The sequence below is a fragment of the Nerophis lumbriciformis genome, linkage group LG05 (genome assembly GCF_033978685.3).
Source record: "Nerophis lumbriciformis linkage group LG05, RoL_Nlum_v2.1, whole genome shotgun sequence".
Taxonomy (NCBI): Eukaryota; Metazoa; Chordata; class Actinopteri; order Syngnathiformes; family Syngnathidae; genus Nerophis; species Nerophis lumbriciformis.
This window is the reverse complement of record NC_084552.2, coordinates 17,253,528-17,267,074: the sequence shown is the minus strand read 5'-3', so window position 1 is coordinate 17,267,074 and position 13,547 is coordinate 17,253,528. Positions and strand designations below refer to the sequence as shown.

The following is a 13,547-nucleotide window of genomic DNA, read 5'->3' as shown; positions in this document are numbered from 1 at the left end:
TCTACCGTATTTTTCGGAGTATAAGTCGCTCCGGAGTATAAGTCGCACCAGCCGAAAATGCATAATAAAGAAGGAAAAAAACATATATAAGTCGCACTGGAGTATAAGTCGCATTTTTGGGGGAAATTTATTTGATAAAACCCAACACCAAGAATAGACATTTGAAAGGCAATTTAAGATAAATAAAGAATAGTGAACAACAGGCTGAATAAGTGTACGTTATATGACGCATAAATAACCAACTGAGAACGTGCCTGGTATGTTAACGTAACTTATTATGGTAAGAGTCATTCAAATAACTATAACATATAGAACATGCTATACGTTTACCAAACAATCTGTCACTCCTAATCGCTAAATCCCATGAAATCTTATACGTCTAGTCTCTTACGTGAATGAGCTAAATAATATTATTTGATATTTTACGGTAATGTGTTAATAATTTCACATATAAGTCGCTCCTGAGTATAAGTCGCACCCCCGGCCAAACTATGAAAAAAACTGCGACTTATAGTCCGAAAAATACGGTACTTACTATAACAAACGATCGTCCTCTAAAGGTTTTATTACTTCATTATTTATTAGGATACAATGTTTAATACGACATTTTTATTTACAGACGTATGTCATTCAAGACAGAAGTTTGAAGTTTGCACTAGATCACTCTCAATGTTGGAGATTATTTGCATGCAAAATGTGCAATACTACATTTTTGTTAACAAGCAGAAGTACTGCTTCCAAATGTAAGCTTTTAATTTATCCTTAGAAAATTTTTGCAAAAATAATTTAAATCTTGTCTAAAAAGAACAACATTAGAATTTTGCCAAGAGTAAGATGTAGTGTATACAGTGTCATTTCAAACTATTATTTTTTGATTAATAAAGAAAAACATTTTTGGAATTATCTCTGTCATTTGTATTCAATGTTTTTTTTTTTTTTAAAGTGAGGAAAAAATCAGAAAAAAATCGAAAATCAGGTATTTTATTTTTAAGCCATATCGCCCATACCTAAATTCTATAAACACCTTCATGTCTGAGCAACTAAGATATTCAGTTGTGCACATTGAACCTCCATGCTGTGCTCTCTGAGAACAAAATGATGATGATCGATCTTTCCTCAGAGGGAAAGGAGGTGGTTTACGGTGCATTCAAGTACCGCTGAACAGCGTAGGACAACCTACGCCAGAAGTAACTCATAATTATGATAGACTTTATTTATCACACCCTTTTCATTTAAATAGATCGTAAAGTGCTACAGTGCAATCTATGGTTGTCCCAATACCAATATTTTAGTACCGGTATCGGTACTAAAATGTATTTCAATACTTTTCAGTATTTTTCTCAATAAGGGGCACCACAAAATAAATGCCATTATTGGCATTATGTTAACTAAAAATCTTACGGTACATTAAACATGTTTCTTATTGCAATCAAAGAACAATTTTGTCCTTAAATAAAATAGTGAACATACTAGACAATTTGTCTTTTAGTAGTAAGTAAGCAAACAAAGGCTCCTAATTAGTCTGCTGACGTATGCATTAACATATTGTGTCATTTTTCATTCTATTTTGTCAAAATTGTGAGGGAGAAGCTGCTAAAATGTATTATTAATCCACTTGTTCACTTACTGTTAATATCTGCTTACTTTCCATTTCAACATGTTCTATCTACACATCTGTTAAAATATAATTATCACTTCTACTTCTGTTGTTTGATACTTTACATTAGTTTTGGATGATACCACAAATTTAGGAATCGACTCGATACCAAGTAGTTACAGGATCATACATTGGTCATATTCAAAGTCCTCATGTGTCCAGGGACGTATTTCCTGATTTTATAAACATAACATGAATTTTTTTAAAAGGAAAAAATATTTTGTGACGATAAAAAATATCAATGTAATCATAGTAGTATTGACTAGATACGCTATTGTACTTGGTATCTTTACAGTGGATGTTAGGTGTCCACCCATGGCATTTGTTTACATTCAGGGGTGCTAGCTTGTCGTTAGCGGTTAGCTATCGTATCCTCCTACGGTGTGTAGTGAAGCATGTTAAGCTATTCCTCGTCCTGCAGGGATGATATTTGTAAGAAACTTACTTTATTCGTCGCCATGGAGGCGAGGATTAGTGATTTAGAAGTAGCTAAAACAACAAAAGCTATCCATGTCTTAAAGCACCTCTTCCTGAGGACTTTTCAGTGTTATCTTAAGTTTTTAGGCCAAAATGCGTCTGTTCTTCCTTTTCTGTCTACACACTGTGTCTGCTTGTAAGTACTCTGTGATTGTGCGCTGCCGAACATGCTCCTCTGCTCGCAAAACCAGCAATGACACAACGTGACGACGCACCGTCATGCCCGGGAACCGGTATTTTTCAAACAGAGTATAGTACCGTTTTTGATTCATTATTACCGCGATATTATACCAGTACCGGTATACCGTACAACCCTAGTGCAAACCAATATTTCCATTACAACACTAAATGTTTAGCTATAAAACAGATACAGATCCTCTGTACCGAGGATGTCGTTGTGGCTTGTGCAGCCCTTTGAGACACTTGTGATTTAGGGCTATATAAATAAACATTGATTGATTGATTGATAAAACACTAAGTGTAAAACACTTCAGTGAAACATAAACACAAGACATGCAAAATAGTGGGTTTTCTAGCTTACAAAAACTTTTGAGTACATTCAACAATACCACGATATTAATGTTAACCGTGATAATTTTGGTCACAATGAAATGTTCATGTTATTACATTCCTACTGTATTGTCACACCCATTACAATGTGTCTGCGACACTTGGAAGAAAGAGAAGTCATATGGACGCACTTCACCTTTGCCACGGTAGACAATGTTACAAGTTGTAAACCCTGTGGCAAAGGTGAAGTAAAATACAGCCAACTTGAAGCGCCATCTGCAGGCTAATCATCAGGACATCTACGCAACAGTAAGCAGGCCTAAACTAATATTTATAAATGACTCATACTGTGCTGAATTACTGTTACTATTAAAGACAGTAGAAGACTGCTTACTCAACCACCACTTCTGTTGCATACTATGAGCGAGCTACAGTGCACTTTAATCGATGTCCTCGGCACACTGTTCAGCTATTAATTGTACAACTTGACAACACACAATGGAGGACAGGTATGTGAGATGTATATCCGTCCTAGATTTATAAGACTAGTTGGTATATTTAGACGGGACAGTGGCCAAGACGCCAATTGCGCACACTAGTGTAGTTATACAAAATATAGAGTAAAACTAATTTCTTCATATGATCATTTTAGTCATATATTATTCAACATTTGAAAATGATGCTTAATACCAGCTTAAATAATAACACAGTAAAGTTACTGTAAAATGTACTTATTGAAATATTCATGGATTGCAGGTCTTCTCGTGGATTTAGTTTCTGAGATGTTCTGCAGTAACCCTAATAAAAGTGGTTTGAGGACAGCTTCAAAGATGCGTTATACTTTATGTTTTAGTCGAAAGAATTTACTGTATTTTCGTCGACTAAAATGTTGAGGAATTTAGTTGACTAAATGACTAAAATATGACCAAAACTAAAATACATTTTCGTCATGGCGGAAACAGATAAAACAATGACGGACAGCGGTTGGGGTATCCGGCAGGGCCGGATACTACAGCAAATGATAAGAGGGGTCACAATGGTTTATTTATGCAGCCAATCAATGTCATTAACAGAGTACTGACTTAATGAGAGGTCAATACAGCAGTGCCAACCTAATTTTTATTACGAAACGATCAGAGAATAGCACATCCATAGATAGAGTATAAATATGTAGATGGGACACGCCTCATTGAGCTGCTATCCTATGGCGAGGCTTAGGGCATTCCGTGGTTATAGAAGCCACGAAAACTGAAACAAAGGAAGCCTGTCCATTGTCTGATAAGGTGTACAATGTCTGTACCACAAAGCTCATGAAAAACAAGATTGTTGTTATTGTTATTATTGCATGTGGGCCAAATTACTTATATTAAAAGTAAAGCACAGCGTGCACGCATGATGTTGAAAGGAATGCAGGGAATTTGTGTGCGGGGGAACATTGGACACGAAAATTATGCTGCTTGCTGCTGGGAAATTAGTATAGCTTGTCGATTTTGACTTAAAATGTTAAGTGTGGAATTTAATGACTACGTGTCTATGGATATTCTCATTCATCCAGGTCTTTGTAATCTCTGGGTATTCAAAATTGAGGCACTTTCTTCTTCTTAACCAGGGGTCCCCAAACTTTTTGACTCGGGGGCCCATTGGGTTAAAAAAATTTGGCCAAGGGCTGTATATATATATATATATATATATATATATATATATATATATATATATATATATATATACACACACACACACATATATACACACACATTTGTCGTCATTTAACATCAGTTGATGTTCATCAACATTTAACATTGTCACGTTATCGATGGGAAAATTCATTTTTGGACAGTATTATTGGCCTGAGCGGCTAGGAGACACCGGAAGTAACAAGCGGTAGAAAATGGATTAGAAAGGAAAGATGAAAAAATAAATCAAATTAAATTAAAAATAATAAAATTAAAATTAAAATTAAAAACAATTTTTTTTTTTACCTGGGACTTCCCATGGGCCGGATTTTGGATGCTGGGGGGCCGGATTCGGCCCGTGGGCCGTAGTTTGGGGACCCCTGTTCTTAACACTCTCCTAATTCTGTATCAGACTCTATTTGAACCACATATAAATTATTGCAATGTCGTATGGTGTAACACGTATCCTAGTTATCTTAAAAAACTGGAGATCCTTCAGAAGAAAGTCATACGTGTTATATCATGGGCAAACCGTAATGCTCCCTCAAATCCTCTTTTTTATGGGTACAATCCTCTGAAGCTTACGGAGTGCAACAGATTCCACAGTGCTTGTATTATGTATAACGTAGTATATGGATTCAATTCTAGACTCTGCCAGCTCATTCCAGTGACCACTATTTCTCATAGACATAACATTGGAAGTAAACCTTTATTAAGAGGTAGGGATGTCCGATAATGGCTTTTTTGCCGATATTCGATATTCCGATTGTCATGTCTGTGTGATCATGTTTTGTTTTAGTAATGTTCGGTTTAAATTTTGGACTTTTTGTGCACTTTTGTTTTGTTTTGTCACCATAGCAACCATTAGTTTCACCTGTCACGTCACGCACCTGTTTCACGTTCGGACTCACACACACCTGTCACCAATCATGTCACTGTTATTTAAGCCTACCTTTGTTCATCACTCGTTCTGCCTGCGTTGTTTTGATGTCACACCGGTTTATGTCTTGTTCTGTCCAAGTAAGTTTCCATGTCCATGCCATAGCTTCTGTTTAAGATTAGTCTCACTTGCGTTTTAGGCACGCTTGCCTCTTTTTTTGTTGTTGTTGTTGTATTGTTTATGTTCGCGGTAGTACATGATTTATGTTAATAAATCCTAGCCTACCTTCACGCTGTTGTCCGGAGCCGTCTATTTTGCATTGGAAGAACAACCCCGCAGCTAGCTGCGAACCCCACGTGACAGAACGCAGGCAGCAGACGTTCTTCCGCAGACCGGCCACGAGGAGGTGATGGAGACGCGCTGGCAAAGCTGGAAGCCAACCAGAAAGGCTTTTTCTCGCCAGCATGACGCGTCGTTCCCCCAAAACCCTCCCACGGACAAGATTCCCCAAGCAGCTCATTTTTCCTTGCCGCCGCAGGAGACCTGTGCTGATGACGTCATCCCGCCCACTGGTGATGACGTCAGAAACCAAGATTTTTTTTTTTTTAGATTCTATTTACGCCCTCTGTCAGCCGCCCACCAAGGACTTCGTTTCAAAAAATAATCCTTTTGAGAATTTTTTTTTCTAAATTTAGATTTTTTCAGACCCAGTCTAAAGTGGGGGTGGTGAATAGATTTTCTGGACAATTTAATGGGGAGGATTCTGCCCCCCTCCATACCTCCCCCCACCCACCCTTAAAGAGAGTTCCAGACCGCAGGGAGCGCGTCTGGTATCCGCTCCTTGAGGGGGGGGGGCTAGGGCTGGGAACTGCACTGGTGGGGTGACTCAGCTTAACCATGTCAAGCCACAGCCTCCCTCACGGCCGCCACCACCAGTCTTTTACCATGCCAAGCCGCAACCCCCAGCTAGACCACCTCCACCTGCACCAGTAGCTCCACGACGCCAAGCTCCGGTACCAGCTCCACGACGCCAAGCTCCGGTACCAGCTCAACGACGCCAAGCTCCGGTACCAGCTCCACAACGCCAAGCTCCGGTACCAGCTCCACGACGCCAAGCTCCGGTACCAGCTCAACAAGTCCAAGACCAAGACCCTCCACGCCAAGACCAAGACCCGCCATGCCAAGACCAAGACCAAGACCCGCCATGCCAAGACCAAGACCAAGACCAAGACCCGCCATGCCAAGACCAAGACCAAGACCCGCCATGCCAAGACCAAGACCCGCCATGCCAAGACCAAGACCAAGACCCGCCATGCCAAGACCAAGACCCGCCATGCCAAGACCAAGACCCGCCATGCCAAGACCAAGACCCACGCCAAGACCAAGACCTATACCAAGACCCACGCCGAGCTTCGCCGCCTGACGCGCCACGCCGAGCTTCGCCGCCTGACTCACCACGCCAAGCCACGCCTGCCACGATGACGACGCGCCTCCCTCCTCGTCGGTCACGGATATGGCCGCTACCTGGTCGCCCGCCACGCCAAGTGCGCCCACCTCCCAGTCGGCCACGAATGTGGCCATTCCCTGGGCGCCCGCCTCGCCTTCTGCGGCGGCGTTCCACTCGCCGCCGCCACCTAACTCTGCCCCGGTGGATACGGGGACACGTGGCCTGGCGACCCACCGCCATGTCCCCCTCCCGCCCTCCCATGACTCTTGTTGATATTTTCTGTTTTTGGACATCTGGGATCTGTCCGTAAGGGGGGGATTCTGTCATGTCTGTGTGATCATGTTTTGTTTTAGTAATGTTCGGTTTAAATTTTGGACTTTTTGTGCACTTTTGTTTTGTTTTGTCACCATAGCAACCATTAGTTTCACCTGTCACGTCACGCACCTGTTTCACGTTCGGACTCACACACACCTGTCACCAATCATGTCACTGTTATTTAAGCCTACCTTTGTTCATCACTCGTTCTGTCTGCGTTGTTTTGATGTCACACCGGTTTATGTCTTGTTCTGTCCAAGTAAGTTTCCATGTCCATGCCATAGCTTCTGTTTAAGATTAGCCTCACTTGCGTTTTAGGCACGCTTGCCTCTTTTTTTGTTGTAGTTGTTGTTGTTGTATTGTTTATGTTCGCGGTAGTGCATGATTTATGTTAATAAATCCTAGCCTACCTTCACGCTGTTGTCCGGAGCCGTCTATTTTGCATTGGAAGAACAACCCCGCAGCTAGCTGCGAACCCCACGTGACACCGATATTGTCCAACTCTTAATTACCAATACCGATATCAACCGATACCGATATATACAGTCGTGGAATTAACACATTATAATGCCTAATTTGGACAACCAGGTATGGTGAAGATTAGGTCCTTTTTAAAAAAATTAACAAAATAAAATAAGATAAATAAATTAAAAACATTTTCTTGAATAAAAAAGAAAGTAAAACAATATAAAAACAGTTACATAGAAACTAGTAATTAATAAAAATGAGTAAAATTAACTGTTAAAGGTTAGTACTACTAGTGGACCAGCAGCACGCACAATCATGTGTGCTTACGGACTGTATCCTTTGCAGACTGTATTGATATATATTGATATATAATGTAGGAACCAGAATATTAATAACAGAAAAAAACAACCCTTTTGTGTGAATGAGTGTGAATGAGTGTAAATGGGGGAGGGAGGTTTTTTGGTTTGGTGCACTAATTGTAAGTGTATCTTGTGTTTTTTATGTTGATTTAATTAAAAAAAACAAAAAAAAACGATACCGATAGTAAAAAAAACGACACAGATAATTTCCGATATTACATTTTAAAGCATTTATCGGCCGATAATATCGGACATCTCTATTAAGAGGGAAAAATCATCATCTAAAGTGTACAAGCTTTAGTATAGCCTGTAGAGGCCCGATGATCTGGAATGAGATTGATAGCTCTATAAAAGAATCACATTTTAAACATTTTTAAAAAGCGTTTTAAGCTAAATTGATTGCGACGTTATGCTTCGTACTTTTAAAACACCCCTTATGGTTGAGGAATTCACGTTAGTCGCATAATTTTGGTCTTGACCTCTGCATGTATGATGAGATTATCGCAGATCTTCAAGATGCAACCTTTTAATCAAATTTGAAAAATAGAATATTGAGACTGATTTGGTGGATTTAAAGATTCCTTTTTTATTTATAAATGAAATTGTAAATGGGTATTTGGTGGGTAGATTTTGAAATGTATTCTATTGTATTTTCTATATTATATGATGATGTATATTTTAATTGTGGGTCCCTGTCCATAAGCTGTGTGCTTTTAGAGAGGACTTTTTTGCAGAACGGACTCTGATATGAACAAAAGAAACAATAATGAAATACAAAACTATGTCTGTCTGTAAATAAATAAATTCAATTGATCGCAACTGGACTGCTTGGTTTGTTCTAAAAGACGTTTCGCCTCTCATCAGAGTAGACTTCATCAGTTCATGCTCATAGACTTAGATTGATCAGATCTAGTCTTATACTTAGATTGATCACATCTAGTCTCGCGGCTAGTGCCAAAACCCCAAATATGTATACTCCAAAAACCAGGAGGGTGTGCCTGGGCAAGGATGGTTTCACCCTATTGTATTGAGAAAAACAACTGTTTTAATGTAAACAAGCAATATTAACTGTCAAAGCCAACAACAGTCGTTGAAGTGTAAATTCCCCTGGTTAGCATTGAGGTATTGTGTGGCAGAACGATCGCTGTGAAAATAGTCGGAATCCCCCACGTAAGCATTCCATTCAGTTGTAAACAAATGGCACAAATGGCATTCTGGTCACCTTCTGTGAGCAGAATGTTTCTAACTCCTGTTATTTGTTGGACGCTATTAGCTAAACTGCAGAGTCTTTTAGGAATGATTGAAAGGACAGTGTTGTATGTGGGATACAGGTGGTGTCGCAGACCACCACCTCTGTTTAGGGATAGTATTTCAACCTTGACATAGATGGCTTCCCTCACTCTCCTTTGGTACCATCTGTCCTCCCTGTCCAGAATGTGTCCATGTTTGTTGTCAAAGGAGTGCTGTTTCTCCCTGAGGTGCAAATAGACATCTGAGTCTTGGCCTGAAGAGTTATGCTGTGCCATGTATCGGCTTAGTGGTGGTTTGGTTTAGCCAATATATGAATCAGCGCATTCATTATTACACTGGATAGCATTCACCAGATTGGTTTTGTGGGTGTGGGGTGTCCGGTCATGAGGATGCACCAGTCTCTGTCTCAGGGTGTTGTCTGGTTTGAAGTGTACTGGAATGTTGTGTTGGTTAAAAATTATTCTGAGTTTCTCACATAGACCTGATACATTTGAAATGACAATATTTTTGCGTCTGTCACCTTTTTCCTCCTCATCCACTCTGTTCTTGTTTTTTCTGGAACTGGATGCACTTTTCACAAACGACCGGCTGGGGTAAGCACAGGTTTTGGGGGCGTCCCTCAAATGCATATGCTCTTTGTCTTTGGCCCGTGGGATGGTAGGAACATTATCAGTACTGTGTTGTAGGGTTCAGATAACGCCCAGTTTGTGTTCCAGTGGGTGGTGTGAGTCAAAAAGCAGGTATTGATCGGTATGTGTGGGTTTTTGGTAAACCACAACATGGAGGCCCCTGTTTTCTCCAATGTGGACATCACGGTCCAAAAAAGACTAGATCTGACCAATCTAAGACTAAAACTAGATATGACCAAAGTCTTTGAGCATGAACTGATGAAGCCTACTCAGATGAGAAGCGAAACATCTTCTAAGACAAACCAAATAGTCCAGTTGTGATCAATTGAATGCCCTGGGATTGAGGACTATGTGTTTTAAGCATCATGTACTGTAGTTCGCTTAACATGAAGAGTGACACTTACGTATTCCTGAGTGAAATCAATAAGGTTTTGCAGGTCGATGTCGTCACGGTACGCCCGGATGTTGTTGTTAATGAACAAGTTGAGCTGGTCTTTGATCCAGTCCTTGAAGACGAAGGCTAGGATTCCCGTGGTCAACTCCAGGAAGAAGATGATTCCCAGAAATACGGAAAACTGCGGTAATTAGCAGAACATTTTAATTGTATCATTATGTCCATGTTTGTCATTACCAATTGAATGGAATGCCACGTACAAATTTGAGCAGGAAAGTGTTTTCCCGCAGGGCTCCGATGCATCCTGCAAAACCCAGAATGAACATAACTCCCCCCACCACCATGAAGAGCCACACCGGGTCCAGACCCCCGAGGTCAGTAATGGACGAAATGTTGGACAGAACCCCCTAGGAGACACAAAGACAAAGTAACTTAACAAAAATCTTACATTTATTCTTTCTTCCTATCACACAATTTATTTAAAAAACACATTTTATTAAATTATTATTTCATAATATTAAAATCATTTAAAATAAACAACAAATATACAATACAACGATACAAATGTTGACCATTATATGTTTTACTATTTTACATTCTAGTAAAAAGATAAATGCTGCGTATATTTAGGGTTTAAAAAAATGTTTATCAATAATGTTTAGTAACTACAGAAAATAAAGTCAGTGATGTAAAATGCTTTCTGTGTAAAGCTTGTTGAGTTTATTTTGTAGGAATTTATTTTAACTTTTTTATTTTTTGCTAATATATATTTTTTTTATAACCAATCTATATTCACAGAGCGCCATCCATGTGGTGACCCATCAGTCCTGTCATATTTGTGTTTCCTTGTACTTTATGGGTGCAATGAACATGACAATCGAAATACATGATAATAATCACCATATAAAATAATTTTTCATGCTAGGTTTTTTTTATCTTTGCATGGTTTTCTGCGTTTGTATTTGTTTTTGTTATAGTAGCTTATTTTGTTGAAAATGTTGAGAATTGTTCGCCATCGTACGTAACGATTTTAAATTTGACCATTTCCGCTAAAGCTACAGACTTTTTAATGATTCTTATAACATAATATAATTGTTTACATTTTGATACTCAGGTGCCAGCAACTCATACAGGAGTTTGTACAAATTAATACAAATAATATTTCAATATTTCAGTGATGTAAAATGCTTTCTGTGTAAAGCTTGTTGAGTTTATTTTGTAGGAATTTATTTTAACTTTTTTATTTTTTGCTAATATATATATATATTTTTTAACCAATCTATATTCACAGAACGGGTGACCCACCAGTCCTGTCATATTTGTGTTTCCTTGTACTTTATGGGTGCAATGAACATGACGATCGAAAATACATGATAATAATCCCCATATAAAATAATTTTTCACGCTAGTTTTTTTTTAATCTTTGCATGGTTTTCTGCATTTGTATTTGTTTTTGTTACAGTAGCTTATTTTGTTGAAAATGTTGAGAATGGTTCGCCATCGTACGTAACGATTTTAAATTTGACTATTTCCGCTAAAGCTACAGACTTTTTAATGATTCTTATAACATAGTATAATTGTTTACATTTTGATACTCAGGTGCCAGCAACTCATACAGGAGTTTGTACAAATTAATACAAATAATATTTAAATTCAGGTGGTCCCTGAAAAAGTCTCTTACTGCTGTTGCTGCTTCACTCACAAGACCAGCTGGGCTCATCAATCTATCTCCGATTAGTTTAAAAAGTGCAACATTTTACATTTCAATGTTATTATTAATTTACCGTGTTTTCTGGACCTTGGGCGCACCAGATTATAAGGCGCACTGCCGATGAGTGGGTCTCTTCAGGTCTATTTTCATACAAAAGGCGCATTAAAGTGGTCATATTATGATTTTTTTCTAAATTAAAAACACTTCCTTGTGGTCTACATCAGTGGTCCCCAACCTATTTGTAACTGCGGACCGGTCAATGCTTGAAAATTTGTCCCACGGGGGGGATGTTTTTTTTTTTGTCATAAAAAATACAATCATGTGTGCTTACGGACTGTATCCCTGCAGACTGTATTGATCTATATTGATATATAATGTAGGAACCAGAAATATTAATAACAGAAAGAAACAACCCGTTTGTGCGAATGAGTGTAAATGGGGGAGGGAGGTTTTTTAGGTTTGGTACACTAATTGTAAGTGTATCTTGTGCTTTTTATGTTGATTTAATTTAAAAAATATAATGTTTTAATTATTTATTTATTTTTATTTCTTGTGCGGCCCGGTACCAGTCAATCCACGGACCGGTATCGGGCCGCGGCCCGGTGGTTGGGGACCACTGGTCTACATAACATGTTATGGTAGTTCCTTAGTCAAAATGATGCATAGATTATGTTTTACAGATCATCCTAAAGTCACTTTCTGACAATCGCTTCAGGATGCGCCGTTTTGTGGGCGGTCTTATTTACGTGGCTCACCTTCGACCAAGTCTTCTCCCCGTCATTTTCGTTGTAGCGTGCAAGGACGGACGGGAGTGGAAGAAGTGTCAAAAAATGGAGCTAACTGTTTTAATGACATTCAGACTTTACTTAAATCAACAACGGAGCAGCATCTCCTCATCTGTGGCTCACTAGTGCAAAAACAACACTAGAAATGCGTCCCGTGAAAAAACGTCCGACTGGAACTCTCTAATAACTAAAGTTTTGTGGGTGAATAATGTAAACTCACGACACTGGTAGTTTTTAGCGCTTCTATAGCGAGATATAAGTTAGAACTTTACGCTACTTTATATTAGAAATGGCAACAGTAGAGGGTTGAATGTGCTATAACAAGAAGATAGTGAAAAAGAAGAAGCTTATCGATTACGGCATTGGCACGGACTACAGCGGTGGATGTTCGCAAATTTTCAGGACTTATGCAGATCTCAAATACACATCAGCAGGTAACAGAAGGTAAGAACATTTGTTTTTGCATAATATTGCGAAACAAAACGCCAGATAATATGTCTGCTAATGGGTGCCATTTTGCGGTCAATATACACACACTATAGTAATACTTGGATCTCTGACTACGGTAGTCGTAATGGGCCGACATTCCATCAAGCGGTGCGTCTTCAAAGTCATACTAAAACATTTTGACAGATTTTTGAGTGCAGTGTGTAATGTTTTTTATTTTCAATGGAACATTTAAAGTTTTGGTGTTGTTTACTGGCGTCATATTGCAGTCCACTCATATCTCTTATGTGTGACTGCCATCTACTGTTCACACTTATAATTTCACCATGTACCAAATAAAATGGATTCATGGTCAATAAGCACAACCAGAATTATTCTGTACATTAGGCGCACCGGGTTATAATGCGCACTGTCGATTTTTGCAAAAATGAAAGGATTTTAAGTGCGCCTTATAGTCCGAAAAATACGGTACACTTGAAGAAATAGTCATGTATGCGCAGTAATGGAATTTTACAGCACAAGTAAAGTACAAGTTCACTTGCAA

General features: G+C 38.9%; 1 protein-coding gene across 3 annotated transcripts in view; it reads right to left on the bottom strand.

Annotated features, from left to right (window-relative positions):
• LOC133606832 (tetraspanin-5-like) overlaps positions 1-13,547 on the bottom strand; it is a 39,717-nt gene that overhangs the window by 18,644 nt on the left and 7,526 nt on the right. For all 3 annotated transcript variants that reach the window (XM_061961194.2, XM_061961195.2, XM_061961196.2), the window contains exons 3-4: positions 10,321-10,467; positions 10,071-10,241 (exon numbers count right to left, since the gene is read on the bottom strand). In XM_061961194.2, coding sequence (XP_061817178.1) covers positions 10,071-10,241; positions 10,321-10,467 — 318 coding nt within the window. The remainder of the gene's footprint in view (positions 1-10,070; positions 10,242-10,320; positions 10,468-13,547) is intronic.